The 21,129-nt window shown below is 37.5% G+C and overlaps 1 protein-coding gene across 2 annotated transcripts in view; it reads left to right on the top strand.

The window, feature by feature from the left end:
• SP3 (Sp3 transcription factor) overlaps positions 1-8,130 on the top strand; it is a 56,940-nt gene extending 48,810 nt beyond the window's left edge. For both annotated transcript variants that reach the window (XM_082689528.1, XM_082689529.1), the window contains 2 exons: positions 2,824-3,020; positions 6,368-8,130. In XM_082689528.1, coding sequence (XP_082545654.1) covers positions 2,824-3,020; positions 6,368-6,684 — 514 coding nt within the window. In that variant the 3' untranslated portion in view covers positions 6,685-8,130. The remainder of the gene's footprint in view (positions 1-2,823; positions 3,021-6,367) is intronic.
• The last annotated feature ends 12,999 nt before the right edge of the window (positions 8,131-21,129 follow it).

A 21,129-nucleotide genomic window follows, 5' to 3' on the forward strand; every position in this document is an offset into this window, starting at 1 on the left:
AAAAATTTTAGAATATTGGCCTTTTCCCCTCAGCCATATTCTTCATATGTATATATACACATATATATGTGTATGTCTAAATATATATATATGTGTATATATGTATATGTATGTATATATATATATATGTATGTATGTATAAAGTGGCATCTCCAGAGGACAAAAGGTGTAAAATATAATTAATATATTTTCTATTTATATTATAAAATATAAAATTTTTAAAAATGATATTCATCTGTTCATTTAACCAGTATTTATTAAGCAGAACCAGCCTTTAGAAACCTTTTACTCTAGTGGGAGAGACAATTTTAATAAAGTCAAGTCAAGTCTAAAGGCATTATTGTTATGTGGGTTTTGTGTGGATTGAACATCAATCCATATTTAAAAAATTTTCTTCTTTGTCAGCATTTCAGTTGGTGTCTCATTTCTCCCATCCCAAGCAAAAGAAAGTATTTGATGTACTTACCTTTTCTTAATTCCCATACTGAGAATTAGCTTTATTTATTTTGCGTCACTCTGTCTTGGCATTGTTAAATTACTGAGAACAAGTTTAGGCAATCAGGAATAGAAACTTAAAATTGTTTTTTCTAGATTATATAGTAGGTTTTAGTGGTCTGATTATGCAAATCAAGAAGAAAACTTACAGCCATATCTGTTCTTACATTTTTATTTGTTGAGAAAATCAGTTCTCTTCCTTTGTATCATATGGCATAAATCCATATCTAGCATATCTAGATTTTCTTGAATAAAATTTCCTTTTTAAATAGAAACTTGGACCCGGGTATTGGGCTTTTCCTTTACATTACATATATTTGTGTGCGTCCCTGTCCCCATTTTTTTTTTTTTCCTTAGATGCCAATCCCATTTTCAAATAGTTATTTCTGTTTTCTTATGATTCAGTTGAAAATAACTTTCCTGGGAGTGTTGGTTCTTCGAGAACCCAGATTCATTACTGTAATTTGTTACAATCTTGTGCTTTGTTAGTGCTCTTAAGCTAAATTTTGCTAAGTTAGTAAAATAGCACTTTTGAGTTTATAAAAGCACATCAATTCACTCAAGTGGTATGCTTAGTATTGAGGCAAGAAGCCATGGGTACAAGAGTGAAGTGAATTGGGTTCTCTGTGAAATTGCTATGGTGAACACAATATGTAAAATTGTTTTGTACACCAATAATCACAAACATTGCTCTTTTTCTTAGGGCTGTTTGGGAATAAAATAAATTTTAAAAGCTAAATTAAATGGAAATACTGGCTTTGGTTAATACTTTGGCAGGTGAGCCAGAAAAACCTGTTTCACTCAACTCAGCTCTTGGAAGAGAGTTGTAGAAATTGGGGGTGGACTGGAGCAGAAACTAGAATTGTGTTAGATTATGACATCCTTGCCCTTAAGACAACAGCATGACTCCTCCTTGTCTTTACTTATGCTATTCCTCTGCCTGGAATGCCTTCCCTCCTTTCTATCTAAATCCTACCCACCTCTTCCACGAAGCCTTCTCTAACTACTGGAGCCCACATTGATGTCTCCCTGTTCAGAACACCTATGGCATCTAACAGCCAGCACTGCACCGTTTAGCACTGTTTGTCCTATGGCAATTTCACATGCTACTGAGTGTGAGTACATTAAAATATAAATGTGGGGAAATATGCATTTTTCCAGTAAAATTTGAAAAACAATAGGTATAATATATAAAGGAGGATCTGCAGGCTTATGGAAAGTTTATAGGCTATACCTAGACTGAGATTGGGGGAGGAGGGGAAGTCGGGGGTCTTAAATGTACCTTTTTTAAATCTCAGAGAAATATTGCAAAGTGCATATGATTTTGACAGTCAGTGAGTCTAAAATGTCATGTTTTATAAACTCATTTATTTTTATTCGGTAAATAGCCTAATTTGTTTTGTTTTGTTTTAGAGCTTGAGTAACGACATTTTCTGTGCGGTTTAATACTTACTTGAATATCAGTTCTGGAATCAAGAAAGTTTTCTTCTTGCTTAGGCCAAAATACTTGTGTTCATTCATCTAATAAGCACATATCCCCCAAACCTTGTTCTTGGTATCAAATACTAAAATGTAACAAATGTCAAATTTTGCACTGTGGAGAACTGTATTTTTATTCTATCACTGATGTGTAATAAGGGGTATCTTTGCATGGTTAATATGGAGGGAATTTTAATTGTAAAGATAATTTTGATTTATATTTATTTCATACAGTGCTAAGGGAGTTGAAACAATAGCTTTGTCTAGATTTTTTCCTTTGATTTTTCCCCAAGTCAGTGTATACTCAGGGTGTGGCTATACAAATATATGAATAAATATGCTTAAGTTATGTTAAAGTCTGTTTAGGTGCCTATTGTTTTTTTAATGTACTTGTGATGAGTTATGCAGTCATTTCTTGGTTTTAATTTAATTTTTAAGTTAGCTGACATCATGACTTTGAATAGACCATGTAGTTTCTTATATTAACTAATTTAATGTGGATTGGGCCTAGGCATCAAGTTTGTGAATGGTTCTGACAGAATAATAGCTTTATTTATGAATTCTGTATGAAATGTCCTTTTAAATTATGTAATTCTTGAGCATATTTACATTTAGACAGCAATCACATTAATTCTGAAGTAAAATTAGTATGTAATACTTACATGTTTGAGACATGTAAGTTTTATTAAATTGATTTTAAATAGTCTTGGTTTCTGATTGACCTCATGGTGATGTCTTCTATTTGAAATTCAACGCAGGAATATATGATATGGTAATGTTTGTTTGGTATGGTAATGTTTATTTGGATATTTTCATATAAAGTTATATTATTCTTTGTATGTTTTTTAGAGGTACCAATCTTGGGAAAAAGAAGCAACACATTTGTCATATACCAGGATGTGGTAAAGTCTATGGGAAGACCTCACATCTGAGAGCTCATCTGCGTTGGCATTCTGGGGAGCGCCCTTTTGTTTGTAACTGGATGTTCTGTGGTAAAAGATTTACTCGAAGTGATGAATTACAGAGGCACAGAAGAACACACACAGGTTACTAACATTTAATTTTAAACAGACAAAAATGGCTACATGCTTATGGCTACGTACTACCTTGAAGGTTTTTTTTAAAGAGCATACCTTACTGATCTGGATCTTTTTTTTTTTTTTTTTTTAATAAAGATTTTATATATTTATTTAACAGACTTGAGATCACAGGCAGGGAGAGAGGGGGAAGCAGGCTTCCTGCTGAGCAGAGAGCCCAATGTGATGCGGGGCTCAATCCCTGGACCCTGGGATCATGACCTGAGCTGAAGGCAGAGGCTTTAACCCACTGAGCCACCCAGATGCCCCATGATCTAGATCTTTGAAAATATGATCAGTTACATCCAGTTTTTATCTTCAGCAACACCAATTTAAAAAACAATAATTCCGGGCTCCTGTGTGGCTAATTCGTTAAGCATCTGCCTTTGTTTGCCTCAGGTCATGATCCCAGGGTTCTGGCACCAAGCCCCACGTCGGGCTCCCTGCTCAGTGTGGAGCCTCCTTTTCCCCCTTCCTCCGCTTGCCACTCCCCTTACTTGTGCGCTGGCTTGCTCTCTCTCTCTCTGTCAAATAAATAAAATCTAAAAGAAAAGAAAAAAACAGTAATTCCAAATAAGCCTACATGGCTTACCTTGTAAAATAACATTTTATTTTATGTGGACTCAGGCTAGCTTTTTCCCCCTTTCTTAGTTCACTTTTTTTTGTTTTGCTTTAACATTGTTGAATGTCTTAAGCCACATTTATGTTATTCTTGTTTATTATGTTAACAATTTAAAGATTTATTTATTTATTTTCGAGAGTAGGAAGGGTCAGAGGGAGACAGAGAGAGGGTCTTAAGCAGACTCTGCTCTGAGCACAGAGCCAGACTTGGGCTCAATGCAGAGTCAGCTGTAGGGCGGATCTCGTGACCCTGAAGTCATGACCTGACCTGAAACCAAGAGTTGGCCACTTAACTGGCTGTACCACTCAGGTGCCCCTCTGCTTTTACTCAACCTTTCTTAAATTCTTCTTCTTCAGTACTACAATAAAGAATAAATCCTTTTTTTTTTCTGACAAAATCATTTCACCTTTTCTCGTTTTAATATCTGTGAAGTAAGCAAAAAATACTGCATTGAGGAATAACCAGGGTGTTATTGATGGAAAGACTCTCTTTGATTTGTTTTATACCATATGTGTGGTTATATGAAATGAGACTAGGGATGACCCAAACTAAACCTCAAGTTAATATATCTTAGAGATAGTTTTCTCCTTCTACCTTGTAATGGTAAAGGTGTTTATCAGTTTATGCTCAACACTGAAGGATTGAAAAATACATACTTACAGTCACTAGAGAGCTTAGAAGGAAGAAGCATGGTAAAAAGAAAGATAGTATTGGTTTTGAAGTCACCCAGATCTGGATTCAAATCTAGATTCTCTGTTAGATTAGGCAAATATGCTGTCTCTGACTCAGCTTTCACACCTCCTACATTGTCTTTAAATATATAAAACAACCTGCCAAGTATGTAGTAGTATATATATTACATGTTCTACTTGTTTTATTTTCTGTCTCACTTGTTAGGTAGGTAGATGAGTTTATTAAACTGTTTGAAACTGCAACAAATAATGTAAGAAAGTAGATAAAGTATGCTCAGAGGCAGAGATCTTTATTGCTTGGGATAGTAAGGCATTGTTGGGCAGTGGGCTGGGATAGTAGACTTTAAGATGGCCTGATAACAGAATTTTCCTCTGTGGAATTTGATCAGCAGGTTATAAAAAGGAATAATGTAAAAGGAAAAGAAGTCTGATCAAATGAATGTGGGAAACACTTGTTTAAACAGGGTCACTACATGTACCTTCGAGGTAGCACCTCTTAGGACCTTTAATTGAACGTTAACAAGACAGGATCTCTAAGTGGGGAGAGATGTAGTATGCGTAGCATTTCCCACCCTCCTCTGATTGTTGTGCCATTTTCCATGGAACATCTTTCAGGATTGATTCCAAGAGAAACTTTGGGAAATAATTTCGCAGAAGAATAGAATGGTATGTGAATAGAAGAGGTAAAAGACCATTTGCCATAAGTGAAAATGAGATTCTATATAGCACATTTCTATTAATAAGTGGATTGAGCCATATAGAGGGCGTTTTAAGTTAGGCAATAGAGAATTTAAACTACTTATTTATCTGCAAGTTATTACCATACCACTTAGTATAATGGAGTTTTACACCGTAATACAAGTTGGCATTTAAAGATTTGTCTGGCATTGATTTATTGGATTGGAGAGGGAATGACTTAAGATGTCAGAGCATAGATCAGACGTGAAGTCTGGTGAGGACCTACTTAGGGTGGAGGTGCTAGAACGAGATAGGTTAGAATTTTGAAATAAATTAATTAAGAAAATTGTAAGACTTGTTTATTGAATGATTTCTCTCTGGATTCCTTTTAGATTGGCCTTTTGGTTTCTGTCTTTCAGTAATTCTCTTACACAGTAGGTCTTCGACTTTTTAATTAGACTTTCAGGCTGTTTTTTGTATTTAAAAAATCTATTTTATTCATGCTGGGAAGTAAATTTAGGCATCAGGGTCCTAAATTAACTTTACTGTCATGATATGTTAGGCTTGCTCTTGACTAGTCCAGCTAAAGTCAAGTCATCTAGCTATCTCCATTATTCTTGGGATTACTTATTCTTAATGGACCTCAAGCTTGTGTTTTTGCTTTAATCTTGAAGTACTCTGTGTAGTTACTTGAATTCACATTTAAGAGTTGAAGGTTTAGTATCATGGATTTAACATGTTAATATCTTAAATATAGCTTAAAACAGTATGCTCTTGGAATGTCTGGGTGGCTGCCTTCACCTCAGGTCAGGATCCCAGGTTCTGGGGATCGAGTCCTGCAACCAGCCATCCTTGCTCATTAGGAAGCCTACTTCTCTGTCTGCCTGCTCTGCCTGCCCTGCCCCCTGCTTGCATTCTCTTTCTCTGAAAATGGAATAAAATCTTAAAAACAAGAACAAAACCAAAAAAATAGTCTACTCTTTAAAGAAGTATGGTCCGATGGTCATTTTTTAGCTGTATGGTATCTTGTAACAGATGTTTCAAAACAAACTATTGGCATATTTGAAATATTAAAGTCTAATTGGAGTATCAGTTTATAATGTTTGAAGATTGCTTTTCATTGAAAAGTAAAGATGACAGATTTATTTTGAGGAAAAATAATCTAGGAGAGAAATCTTGAAAAGGCAGCTAACGAAACTAATGCAGTTTTAATTACTCTCCTTCCTGTCCCTAGCTGTCAAGTTAGGTTGGCTTGCTTTCTCAGCAGAGGATCAGTATATTACTGTTGAATTTAAAAAATTGAGTAACAATTTTTTTTTTAACAGGTGAGAAGAAATTTGTTTGTCCAGAATGTTCAAAACGCTTTATGAGAAGTGACCACCTTGCCAAACATATTAAAACACATCAGAATAAAAAAGGTATTCACTCTAGCAGTACAGTGCTGGCATCTGTGGAAGCTGCACGAGATGATACTTTGATTACTGCAGGAGGAACAACACTTATCCTTGCAAATATTCAACAAGGTTCTGTTTCAGGGATAGGAACTGTTAATACTTCCACCACCAGCAATCAAGATATCCTTACCAACACTGAAATACCTTTACAGCTTGTCACAGTTTCTGGAAATGAGACAATGGAGTAAATATTACACAAATACTTATTCATTGTGGTTATTTTTATACAGTAGTGAGAAGAATATTGTTCCTAAGTTCTTAGATATCTTTTTATTGATGTGCAAAAATTTTTGGATTGACAGTAACTTGGTTATACATGACACTGAAATGCCTTACTTTGTATGATATTCCATAGTATATTAAAAATGGTAAAATTGCATGGGTTTTGTAGGTACTTTTGGAATCTAGAAGAAATGAAATTTTACCAAGTTATATAAAGAGAAAATTGAATTTAACAATGCGAATGGTAGTCTAACCAAATGCATCAATCCTGTGTGGTTTAGTGTAAAAATGAGAACATGTTGGTATTTATCTATTGTAAGATAAAAAAAGTTGGTGGGTGAAAGAAATCATGTTATGATAAAAAAAAATTTTTGTAATTTTCTTGATGACTGGAATTTTTATTATGCATAACTGACAAATCAAGTTTCCAAGCAAATGTTACATAGTGTAGGCTTTACTTAGCTTATCAATTTGTCATTTTGAAGCTAATTATTTTAATTAGGTTAACTATGTACAATATTTTAAGCATTACTCTTGTAAGATTTTGAAAACTACATTTTAACATGGAATTCTAGGGATAGTCACCTTTTAAATCCTGTTGAAAAGCCATGTTTAAGATTTAATTTGCCAAAATAATGTCTTGTTAATATTCTTTCAATAACGAAGTTGGGCAATATAACCAATGTTTAAAAAAAAAAAGTTTAAAATGTATAGGTTGAGGCATTTGGGTGGTAAGAAAATGTTACAGTGAATTATCCCTTTTCTTGAATATTGGAGGACCAAAAAAATAAGGTGTATTGCGTCTTAGCAGTGATTTTTTTATCCAATCTTGTTTCCAAAAACCATATGTCTGCCAGGGCCTTAAAAGCCATCATGTAAATTACCAGTAAAGTATAACATATGCAAACATAACAAAATCACTTCCATAGTGACGATACTCCAACCATATGGATATTAGTCATAGAAAACTAGAGGTTTATGATATTTTTTTAAGTCTCTCTCTCTCTCTCTCTTTTTTTTTTTTTTTTGTCTAGGTAGTCAGTCTGCACTTAAATATCAACCATTTTCCTTTTTTGCTTCTTCCCTTTAAATTTATATGTATCCAGTACATTTAATTGAGAAATGTATGTTTTTTATTATGCTGTATTTTCTTTTTATTTTTTAATTATTGTTTATATTTTCAATTATTAAAAAAATGTACAAAATAAAGTTTCATTGCTGGTCTTGTAAGAGCTATACAATTTTCCTAAATGTATACCTATAACTGCAGCAGTTCACCTATTTCAAAAATTTGGAATTCTGTTCATTTGTTATTCTTAAGACCACCTCAAATTTAAAGGCTACCTTATTGTACGTTTAAAGTGTATTATAACAGTGTGGTAGTTAATAAAACACTATTTTTTTTCTTTTGAGTTTGTTGTATTCCTATGCATTTAAAATATTTGCAGTGGTATGGGGTAAGAAAAATCTGGTTTATTTTCTTCATCTTAGCCTTTTATTCACAGATTCTTGATTTCAAACACTAAAATTATTGTGAGCAGGTATATTTACTTGGAAAGGTAAGAGTAGAGGCACTAGCAAATTACTAATTTTTCACCTCAGAATGATTTAATTATTAAGTAAAACTTTCAAAAAGCATCTTTTAACTCTTAAGTTCACACTGATTCATGTTAGTTGTAATAGTATCATTTTGCAAACCTTGATTTTTGTTTCCCCTTTTAAAGCAGTGCAGAATATTTTGATTTATTAAAAACTTGAATTTATATGACAATTCTTGAAAATAGTAACATGTTTTGGTAAACCATGGCAAGAACTATTTGAAGGTTATGTTTTGGGTTTGTGTATGTCTAATGATAAAGCAGAGTAAGAGGAAGGGAGAAGTTAACTAACTGTATCTTAGATATTCTAAAATTAAAAGTCCAGTTACTTTGCACATGTGTACAGTGAAGGTAGAGATTAAGATTTCCATTGTCTTGTTTTCCAGGCCCAATCTGACACTGTCAGTAATATCTTTGAATGCATGGGACAGCTCTAGATACACATAAAAACACAGGCAAAGTTTTCCTAAATATGAGACTTTAGCTTGTGATGTGCAATAGGAAGTAATACTTGAATTATAGAAACTAATGGAATGTACAATTATTTTGACGTTACAAGGATTAGAATTTGAATCTTTAAACTCCAGGTAATATTTAGAATTTTTTCATTATTGAGGATGTGTGAAGAAGATTATGTGAAAGGGTTGTTCACTTGAGCAAAATATCCATTAAGTCAGGAGATTAAAAATCTTTTTAGAGTGTGATAGAAGAGATGATTTAAAATAATATTGAAATTTTACGGTATGTTTATAGAGTGTTTTTGATCCATGAGCTTCCGTGCATATTTTATCAGTTCTTAGAGCATGAATACAATGAAGAAAGTAAGTAGTTCCAAAAATTATTTAAGTTTTTGGATTTTAGAGTGCCCACTAGGAATATGTCAGTGAGCTTTGAATCTTTGCCTAAGCAAAAAATCAGTATTCAGCCTCAGCCTAGGTGATTTCAAATATTTCTATTTTTGTAAATAAAAATGCTGAATATATTGATACATTGATTTTTTTCTAGTTACAGAATCCTAGTATTGAGTATATTAATGCAAGGATACACTTGAATAGGTGCTTCATCAGTTGCTTTGCTTTCATGAAGGCTAGAGTGCGTATGCAGTGTACTCACATAAAATTCCTGTTTATCAGAACATACTCATCTAGTAAACTAGATGTCTATACTCTGAATACCTTAAAGAAAGTATCACTTAAGATTTCTGTATCTTGAGACTTGATGACTTTGAGAAGTAATTCAGTTAACCAAAAAGCACATTAAACTTTAAAGGAATACACATACCTATTGCAAAAAGTCAGGTACCCTGTAAGTGACTGAGCAAAACAGTGGAAAAAATGCTTAAGATATATCAAAGTAGTGAAAATATGTGTATGCATAAATTGAAGGCATGTCAGACATAATTCGTAGAAAATAATGCTTAGCCAGTATTGTTTATGATAAAATGCTGGGAACATTGAAAAACATCCACAGGTCTCCCTGCATTCTTGACCTACTAAACTCTGCATTTCTGGGGATGGAGAATATATATGTGTTTTGTAATCACTCGTTAAGTGGCTCTGATAAACACTCCTGAATTAAAATCACTTAAAAAGAGCAAGCATCTTAGTATCTTAATTGTTCAGATCCTAATACTATTCTCATGATCCCGAAGTGTTTGTTTTATTAAAAATCTTGTAGTCAATATTTTTTTCAAAATTTGTGATTATTATTACTAATAACATTAGGTTTAAAATATGTAAGTTGGTGTGTTGGTTGTGCTACCCTATCAGACAATGTGGTTTTTAGTTTTAATTAAGTTGTTAAGAATTGTTTTCAGTGTAAAAGAAGTATTTGTTTCACTAAATAGTATGTTTAAAACTTTTTGTCATAAATGAGTAGTAAGTCTTTTTGTTGTCTGATAATGAGCACACAACAAGTTGGTTGATATCTTGGGAACAAGATTTGGTATTTTAGTGAAATCACCTCCCCTAGTGTTGGAGACACAAAGATACTGATTTGGTCCTTTGTTTGGACAGATTTGTATATAATCAAATACATTGTGGTAAATATATACTAGCAGCAGATGCAAAGTGCTCTAGAAGTGTAGAGGAGGGAAATTCTGCATGGAGAAATCTGGGAAAGTCGGGCAGAGAAATGGTATCTGCAAAGGTACAGTATGGTTTGTTATGGATGGTAGGCGAATTTGTGAGAGTTGGAGGAGGGTGGTCAAATTGCAAAGGAGTTGAGAATTTAATCTTTACCAGTGATTCCTAAAACTTTTCAGAATCCTAGGTCTTAGAAGAATGCACATTAGCTCTCATTCAAATCCAGGTTCAAACACTACATGCGGATGTTTGATCTAAAGTCTGAACCTTGGAACACGGTTGTGCTTATGGAACTGGGGGAGAAAGAGGAATCATCAAGGAGGCTGTGAGAAACCATAGAAGGTGTCATGGCAGTGGTGAACATTAAGTGCAATGAAGAGGTTAAGTCAGATAAAAAGCAAGAAAAGGCTATTGGTTTTGGCAATGTGGAGTTGCCTGCTGATCTTTGTAAGCAGTTGATGAGAGTATTTGGGTAAAAGACTGGTTGAGGGCACAGGAGAAGAGGCTTTGGGGACAAGAAGTATAGCATATTGTGTTAACATTTGGTGGTAAAGACTAGAAGGGGTCAGGAAAGAAAACTGTTCAAGTTTCTCATTATAAAAGTACATTTTTATATAGATAAATATTAAAATAAGACTAAAAATTTAAGTGACCTTGAAGCTGGAGTTGGAATTTTTGAATGGCTATATATGCTGTCATATATTACCATTTTATCACTATATTTAAAGGCAGTTTTTTGGTGTTAAAAATGCTGAGTGGGAGGTCTGTTTCCATCAGCCTTTTCCCACTCCCCTTCCTTTCCTTACCTTCTTTTCATCCTCCATAAAAAGGGGATAACTAACAGTGGTATCCCTCATAGGATTGTTGTGAGGATTAAAATGTAAGCATTTAACATAGTGTCTTCTGGCTTATAGCAGCAACTCATTTTTTTTCCTCCTCCACATCTGTTACTAACTGAAGACTTTGTTTTTCTGTAGTAAGGGGTCCAGTGTTTGGGGGTTTCCATTGTTTGACTATGGTTCATGCATTGATTTCCTCCAGAAAGGGGGTTTTTTAAATGGAAAAAAAAAAAAAGTGAAAAAACTACAGAATCTAAATTGTTGGTGGACAATGCGTGATGTGATGCGGCAACAGAAAGGGTGGAAATAAGCAAAGAATGAAGCACAGAAAAGTGTCCTCTTAAACTACACCCTGATGTAGAATTTTATCCCTATTTTAACATTTCTTTGTCAAAGAATCTTCGGTTCATTTTGAAAGAATTGAGCATTCAGTGGTTCCAACCTTAAGAAATGCCGCTTATTTCTCTAAGATAAGTCTAAGCCTCCAGTAGACAACAGAAATAAAGGAAATGTTACAGTAGATAACCTTTGGGATATCTGCCCAACTTTTGTGCCATTTTCTGAGGATTCCTTCCGCTACCTTCAGGAAGGAGCTATTCAGAGGATTGGACAAGGGTTGGAAATCTGGTCAAATGTGAGCCAAATAGGTGATTTCTTCTGAGAATTTGGAATTGGAAAACGTCCTGGGAAGCTGCATTTGGAACATGGATATAGCAAAGATGAGAGACCATACAACTAGAAGGAAAAGATGATCGGAACAGCTTCCTTGATTGCGGATCACTTAACGTTTTTGATTCAATGTTTTGTGTCTGTCTGCATTGCCTGCTCCTGGGTTCCATAAGTTACCCTTAAAACCTTACAGGGAGCCTCCCCCACTTCCACTCTTAGTCCTTAAGTTTGGGAGACAATTACTTGCTACAAAATGCCAACTAAAACATCTATCTAACAGCGATATCTATCGCTATCTAAACAGCGATACAATTCCTTCTTGCATAAAATACAGTGGTCTGAAATAGTTGATGACTTGGTCCTGTATAAATACCACAAAAAATGATCGTAGTGCCAGATGAGTCAGGTTTCGATGAGGGAGAACTTAGTTCAGAGCCTGAGTGAGTCAGAGGGGTGAGCCTTGAAGGGCCAGTAAAATGGACCCAAGGGGACTGATGAAAAGGCCTGAAAGTCCACCTGCAGTCTGAGAACTCTTCTATGAAAGGGCTGTGTACTGGGAGCTAAGGGATACTGGTTTTCTTGCCAATGCCAGCTTTGTTGTTAATGTCCCACACTGTATGTTCTGCCCTATTTGCATTATGCAGATTCAGGTTCAGTCTGGGCCTCACTTTTAATTGTGTGTCCCCAACTACTGAGTCTTCCTTACACCTAAATCCCTTAAAAATCTTCAGTTAGTTGCATCTGTCCCATTTTTACTCTTGGTAAATTCCTGTGGCTTTTTCATCTTGAATCATTTAATAAAAGTGAAACTTTTCACATTGTAACACAGTGCACAGATTTTGGACTTAGACATTCCCGGGTTTATGCCCTGGCTCTCGGCTTACTAGCTGTGTGATCTTGGACTCTATCACTCCACTCGCAGCCTCGGCTTTCCAATCTGTAAAATAATAGTAGCATTATCTGCATAAGGGTGATGGAGGAGATGAAACAAATGAGCGCATGTAAACCACTTTTCACAATGCCTGACACATAGCTAAGTACTAAGTAAATGTAAGCCCTGGAGGAATCAATACTCTTCCTACACTTGAAAATAATTATCGGCGTCTTGTATTAATGTGTTTATCCACTTTGATCTATTTAGTTGCCTGTGAGTTGTCTGTCATTATTCGTATTGTGCCTTTTTATTATAAAGCATTTCAAACATACAGAAATATGGAAAACAATATAAATGAATACCCGTGTATCCACCATCCTGCTTTTACAGTTTTAGTATTTTACACACTTTTGCTTGTTCCTTTAAAAAAAGTTATAGTTACAGTGAAATCTAAAGAGCCTTATCTCATTCCATGTCTTTCCCTTCACCTACAAAGGTAACTGCTGCTCTTCAGTTTTTCTGTTTATCAGAATGATACCATGAATGGTTTTATATGCTTGTATATATGCATATCTAGGATTATCTTCATGTTTTTGAAGCTTTATATAAATGGTATCATCCTGTAGATTATTATGAGACCTGTTTTTTCATTCATGTTGAGATGTACCCTTGTGAACACCTGTTTCTCTATTCATTGAAAATGTTATAGTTCATTGAATAAGTGTATCACAGTTTCTCCTTTTTTGTGTTGATGCGCAAGTTTCAGTTATTTTAAGATTTTTCCCTATAAACAATGCTGCAGTGAAATACTCTATATGTTTCCTTGTGCACTTGTGTGAGTGTTTGAGGTATGTATCATGAACATCAATCACTGGTCAATAGAATATTCTTCAAGTGATCAGTATTGCCAAATGATCTGTACAGGGTACATACCAAATTAAGCCCTACCAGCAGTGTGTAGGAGTTCACGTTTTCCCATACCCTCTCTAACCGTTGGCCTTGGCGGATATTTTGTCCGATGAAGAACCACACAATTTTATTTTGAAATTTGGCAACATGATTTTTGGGAGAAAAGTAAGTGTAAGAAGTTAAAAAGGAACTGGAAAAAGCCAGGTATATATAAAGAAATTGATACCAGTAGGCATAAGCAGACATTTGTCAAGTGTAGGAAAACAACGTGTGGTTTTCTTATGGGTTCCACCTTTTAAACTCTCATTCAGCCCCTGCCCTGTATGCTACTCCCCACAGCCTCTCACTGTAGAGGTCTCTACACAGTAGACCACCCTCTTGGATTGAATATTGTAAAGAAGGCTCTAGCCCAGCTCTCTTCCATGGTGTTCCCGTCATCTGGGGCTGGGAGTATAAGCTGTTACTGCACTGGGGCCTCCTGACTGCCCTGTTTCTCCAGTTCTTCCCCTGCATCCCTACCCCCACTCCCGATAGAGTGGCCTTAGTTGATTGGTCTGTCAGCTGCATAAGCCAACCTCAAATTGGGGAAACCCTTTCTTGCAGACCCCCAGTATTGCCATATATCCACATGATGGGTGTGAAGTAACTCATGATTTTGATTCTCATTTCCCTGTATTCTGGTGAGGTTGAGCCTATTTTCACTAAGTTTACAATCCATGTTCCCTCTGAAGGGAATTGCCTATTTGAGTCCTTTATCCTTTTGCCTTTCTGGTTATTTACATTTTTGCATTGATTTTCAAAACATTTTTAGTGAATTCCAGGTATGTATTATTTTAGAGATACAGGGGCTAATAAGATCTTTTCCCAAGATGAGGCTTGTCTTTTAGCTTTATGGTGTTTTGTGTGTTAAGTTGTTGCTTTGTAAGAGTTTTATTTACTGAAAATTTTAGGATTTTGTTTTTCAGTTTAGCTTATTAATCCAATTTAAAGGTATTTCTCATTATGGTGTGACGTCTAATATTTTCCTACGAATGTCTTGGCACATTCGTGAATAGCCCAACCTTTCCCCCACTAATTGTAATGCTACTTCTGCCATTTATCAAGTTTCTATTTGTGTGTGGATCTACTCCTTCAGTCCTTTCTTCCCTGTGCTGGGATCGTACCATCCGTGCCGTGCCTTCCACATCTCCATATCTGGGAGGGCAAGTCTCTGCTCACCCCTAAGCTGTCCTTTCAGATAGTCTTGACTATTCATGAGCCCCGGCTTTTCGTGTGGGTTTAGGATTAAATTGTCAAGTCCTGTTGAAGAATCATGTTAGGATTTTTACTGGAATCATGTTTAATGTACATATTAATTTGGAGGAAGAATGTTATGTTCCTCTCCACGGCAAGTCTGTATCTTCACTTTAATGCTCTTTTTATGAACCTTTCTCTTTCAAAGGTCTTAAACATCTTTCTACATTTTTTTTTCCCTCAGCAGCTTCATTTTTGTTTGTTTTGTTTTTAGTTTTTGCTGTGGGGACAGGTTTTTTTCTTTTTAAGTTCAATATGTGAATTGGTTAATACTGGCCCATATGCATGCTATTGAATTTTGTAAACTGATTTGAACAATCCTACCTAATTTTCTGGCTAGTTCTAATAGTTGGCCTATGGATTCTGTAAGATTTTTTTATGGTGATAGTCCTATTGACTTCAAATAAGAAAAGTTTTGTCTCTTATTTCCAATTCTGACACCTCTACTTTTTAAAAATACTGCATTGCATTGGTAGCTTAGTTTAACTAGACATCTCTGCCCTGTTTCAGGCTACCATTTACTTTTCTTTTCCACGTGTAATCTTATTTGATCCTTGGGCTATGTGCTCGGCACTTGGGATAAAAGGATGATTGATTCATAGTTTCTGTCCTAAAGGATAATAGAGAGGCTGATAACATTCTGACTGCAATGGTCTTTCTGACTTTTAAAAAAATTCTATCATTCATGTTATTTTCTGTACTTTTCCCATTATAACAACATATTCCCTTTATTTCAAAGTTAGGGGAAAACTTTTATTTTTCTCCTTAAACTTTATCCTCCAAGAGCTCCAGCATAACCCTGCTAAGTGTCCACAGCTGTGACATCTGGAACATCGTATCCCAAGTATGTAAGAGCCTGAGTGTAGGCCCTCTGCCTGCTTGGCACAGAGTTATGTGCACAAGGGCACCTAATAAACCTTTTATGACATTCAAAGAAAGAATATAGGGGCTTACGTGCTCAGGCTCTAGCGTTAAGCTCAAGACTTGCTTGATATGCCAAATTCGGGATGGAGGAAAAAAACAGAAGTTTGCTTATGAGGGTCTGTCTTTCTGGCTCAAGTCTCCTCAAGTCGACCCTAATCCTGGAGACAATGAGTCAACCCTGAAACAGAAAAACTAGAAACCACGAGGCAGCAACATACACATGCAAACAACTTTCTAGTCACAGTTCTGGAGAAAGGAAAAACTAATATTCTGCCCCTAAAATCATTGTATGGCCGATGACATACACTGGAAGGAGCCATAGGTATAAACACCACCCAGAACCGGGGGGCTCGTATTATCTGGGCTCCTTTCTGCTGGACTATTCCTTCTTCGGTTGGCAAAGAATAAAGGGACAGTTGTGGGTATTTCTTGAGTCCCAGAATTTGAACTGTGGACACAGGGAAGAGAGTCTTGGAGGAAGGTGAATAGTGAAGAGGAGTGTGCAGGAAAATTATGGAATGGGGCTCAGCCTTCAGTGTTGACAATGGGTGTCCTCTGCCATTGCTCACAGAAGCCATTGGCTTGCTGTTTCTCTAGAGTCTCAATCTTATTCGAAGATGGCATTCTGGATTCTGATCCATTGTGATCAGACCTTCTGTGTCCTTGAGGCTTTCCCCCACAACTTGAAAGCTGCTGGGAAGAAAGCTGCAAACTTAAGTTTCTCCTCGGTTTTGCTCTGCAAGGGGGGAAGAACATTGTCCCTTTGCAAACAGTCATAAAATTAGCAGGGTTGTGCTGTGGCTCTTGTCAAGCTGCTGGACAGTCAGACCTCCAGCCGCAGAAGGACCTCAGCCTGCTCGTCCCTGATCCCTAAACATTAGCAGCACCATGTTGCTAATTTCCTTGTTTTTGCCAGATGGGCAGCGAGGGTGAGTGACGTCGGGGTGTGGCTTATCTCCTCACCGATCACCGGCTGCACACCTTCACGGTCAGCTTCTTGAAAGAGCTGTCCACATTTTCTCCACCTCCTCTTCTCTGTTTACTCTTATCTGCTTTCTGCCCCATCACTCCTCTGACAAGCTTTGGAAAAGATTGATATTGACCTCCACGTCATAACCACGTAACACTGAAACATTCACATCCCACTTGACCTCCAGAGTGCTGAGCATCTTTTTCCTTGAAATCCATGGCCTTCCTGCGTTTCCTTCTACCTCTTTCTACTTCTCTTCCCCTTTGCTAGCTTTTCTTCTTCTACCTGACACTCAAATATTGGGTTTTCTCAGGGCCTGATCGAGCTGAATTCTCTCCCTATTTTGCACTCTTACTGGATGATCTTGTTCATGCTGGTGATCTCCCTCTGCTCCAAGCATGGACAGCAACCAAGTTTTCTATCCCTGCTCTGCTCCTCGCTTGAATTGCAGCCAAGATATTGAACTCTCCATTTGCCGCCTCTGTTGGAAATTTCACAGGTACCTCAAAATGTTTATGTTCAAAACTCCTTTTCTGAATGTCTGCCCCTAATCGTGGACCGTCAGTGCCTGTCTTAATGAAGACCGTCCTCCTATGTGCCCAGATGCGCATTCCAGGAAAGGGAAATCGAGCCTTGACCGCCCCATCCCTCTCACCCCATACCCAGCCTGTAGACCTCCTGCGTCTTTCGGAACCACGCATCCCTCCACACCGCCTCTGTCCACGTCCCAGCCAGCAGCCAGCATTTTCTGCTTTATTCCACATTAGAGGAAACCCTCTGATTTGAGTTCCCCATAGCCACTCTTCTTGACCCCTCACTAGTCCGCTCTCCAAAACAGCAGCCTAGAGTGACTTTTCAAAAAATGCCAGTCTTCTTAAGACTCTCTACTGGCCTTCAGATGGCATCCTGAGTCTACGCCGTGGCTGCTGCCGACTTCACCAGCCTCCTCAGCGGGTCTGTCCCTCATCCGCCGCCTCCCGGCCACTGTGCCTTCTCTCCCTTCCCCAGGTATCTCAGGCTCCTTCTGGCCCGGCTCTGGCTTGGCGGAGTCTGTCAAGGCAGCATGACACCTCTGGGCCGCTCTAGGGGCTTTTGCCTCAGGGGCCCCTTCATAAATTTTCTGAAGAATTATATCTCATAATAATACTGGTACACAGATAAATATAATCCAGGTTGTATTTGTTTCTTTTTCTCTCAAGATAAAATTCACATAAATTCACCATTTAAAAATGTGCAATTCAGTGACATTTAAATTCACATAAATTCACCATTTAAAAATGTGCGATTCAGTGACATTTAATATGGTCCCAAAGTTGTGTAGTCACCACCTCTATCTGGTTCCAAAGCACTGTCTGAAAAAGTAACCCTGTACCTAGTGAGCACGTACTCTCCATAAACCCCTTCACCCAGTCCTTCGAGAACCACCCATGTGCTTTCTGTCCGCATGGGTCTCTCTCTTCTGGATACTTCGGGTAAGAGGAATCATACAGTAAGTGGCCTCTTGGATCTGGCTTCTTTCCCTTAAAACAACGTCTTGGAGGTTCACCGGGGAATATTATCAGGACTTCATTCCTTCTCACGACCAAATAATATTACATTGTATGGGTGTAATGCTTCTTGTTTATCCATTCGTCCACTGGTGAGCCCTGGGTGGCTTCACCGTTTTGCTCTCGTGAACAGTACTGCTCTGAAGGGTCATGTGTAAATACTGATTCGAATGCCTGTTTCAGTTTTGGGGGTAGACACTGAAGAGCATAATCGCTGGGTTCCTTATTCATCTGATTTGAAAATGAATTAAAACATTTGCATGGACCCCTAAATGTATTGTGAGCCTAGGCGCTGCGCCTAGGTCCTGTGCCTGGTAAGACTAAGTGGACCTTGCCTTCTGTTGCTTCTGTCGGAGATGCTTCTCTTGCATCTTTGCTGCACCACGGGAGGGTACAAAATGTCCACTGGGAAGAACTAGTGTGACTTGCATAGGAGATGGGGCCCACTGAGTAAGATGGTGAGTGGATTATTCTCAATTTCCATCCCAGGGAGAAAGAAACTGATGGTGATAGTCATTCTGCACTCAGAGCAAAGGGCTGCTCTGCACATCTGTGTAATCAACTGGCTCTCTACCTCCCTCAGCTGGAGCCTGTCCCATCTCCCTGGCTCCTGGCACCAGGGTCCTCTTGCTTCTCACGCTCTCACCCCAGCTCCCAGCTTCCCCTTGGGGAGCCTGACTTGAACAGAAGAAAACTGATGCCTCTAGTCTTGGCTATGGCTCTGGTGGTGTCACTATAGATAGTAACATACAACAAATTTATTCTGACCTAATTATTCTTTTCAAGACACTGGGCCTCTGGGGGCGCCTGGGTGGCTCAGTCAGTTAAGTGTCTGTCTTTGACTTGGGTCATGATTCCAGGATCCTGGGACCGAGCCCAGCACTGGGCTCTGTGCTCAGCGGGAAGCCTGCATCTCCCCCCATACCACTACCCTTGCTTGTGTTCCCTCTCTCGCTGTCTCTCTCTGTCAAATAAATCAATAAAAATCTTAAAAAAAAAAAAAAAAAGACATTGGGCTATTGGAAAGTCTCTAGTAAAATGTGAACTTTCTGAAGAAAGAAATTCCAAGAAGAATAAAGTGTAAATAAATAAAGTCTAATAGGGAGCGCGGTGAGCTCCCTCGCACTCGATCCTAGACCTCCAGGCTACTTTTGCAGGAACCTGGTGGTGGTAGCGGTGGAGGACAGACATGTTTTGTCTGAGCGTGGTTTTCTCTTTTGATATTATTTTTTATATATTATAGTTTCTTTATTTTCCTCCTCTTTGCTTTTTTTCTCTTGCATGCTAATTCAGCTAAAGACTAAAGGGGACTAGTACAGGGTTTTAATCAAAGCGGGTGAAGTACCTAAATCTACCAGCCTTCCCACCTAGACTCTCTTTGTCTTTCTGGCTGTTTGTCTTCATACCACGTGGTTAAGAGAAAGAGCCGGGACAGATCTGCCATTGCTTCATCAATACTTCCTTAGGCTGACATTTGTAACAAGAGAAGATTATAGTCAGAAAAAGTCCCTACCCAATTTTCTTAGGCAAACCCACAATATTTTCCATTCCCCCTTTTAATTACATCTGCTCTGTGGTTTGGGTAAGCAGACCACATTGCTTGCTGCCTAAATTATTTTCCAACTACCAAATCGCTCCGTCCCTGCACACATCCTTAGATCATCTCCTACATGTTTTCAGGCAAGCTGTCTTTTAGGACATTGAATTATATCCTCTGTTATGATATATAATCACAGTATCAATGTCTATACACCTTTTGTTATAAATATATGCTAATTATTTTTGTCTGTTTCAAGATTACTAAAGCAGTTCTTAGGCATTAAAGGATCCTGTCAAGAGAGTCAATATTGAACAGAAAATTGGTTGGGGAGAGAACAGAAGTTCCCATAGATTAGCCTTATAACTTTACACTCGCCATGATGCTTTTTAATATGTTTTTGACAGTTAGTAATTGGTGGATTCTCTCTGCTTCCCTTTGAATTACTTTGTGAAATCAAATGGGTCATTATGAAGCCTAGATACTCAGTAATCTTATTTTATTTTATCATGTCAAAATTAGCTCCATTTGGAGATGTGCAAATTGTATTTGTCAGTACTTAGCAAATGTTTCACTGTGATGGAAAATTGCCTCTACTTTTGCCAAGAGCTCAAGATTATAATAAACACCACGGTGATACAGAATGGCTAATGGGTCTAGAAAACCTGAAGAAATGGGCCAAGACTTTCATGGATTTAAGGGGAAAAAATGCAAAGAGGAGAAAGAGTAAAAAGGCTTCCTGAATCCAAAATTCTGTGAATTTCCCCAAGACTCCCTATTTTATGAGAGAAGCTAGGCATAAAAGGTTTTCTTAGCCTGTTTGAGATTTTTTCCCCCTCTTCTTAAGTTTTCCTTTGGTTCTCCATCTTCTCCATCTTTCGCTATGAATTATAAGTCTTGTTTCAATTTCAAATTTTGAACCTAGGATCTTAACTGTTTTAATTCTCAATTATAGGATCTATTTACCAAAATCATTCTGATGTCCCAGGAATGGGGAGGAAGACCTGAGAAGGTACCCTGTTCAACTAAAAAATAAAATCTAGGCTAGAAGTCTCCTGGCAGGAAGAGCTCTGGCCCTTTGCCTGGTGATTCTTGGAAACTTGGATGACGAAGGCACTTGTCCGTGGGAGCAGGTGTTCATGGGGCACCTAATGAAGATAACAAAGC

Source organism: Mustela nivalis (genome assembly GCF_964662115.1).
Source record: "Mustela nivalis genome assembly, chromosome: 11".
In the NCBI taxonomy this organism is placed as follows: Eukaryota; Metazoa; Chordata; class Mammalia; order Carnivora; family Mustelidae; genus Mustela; species Mustela nivalis.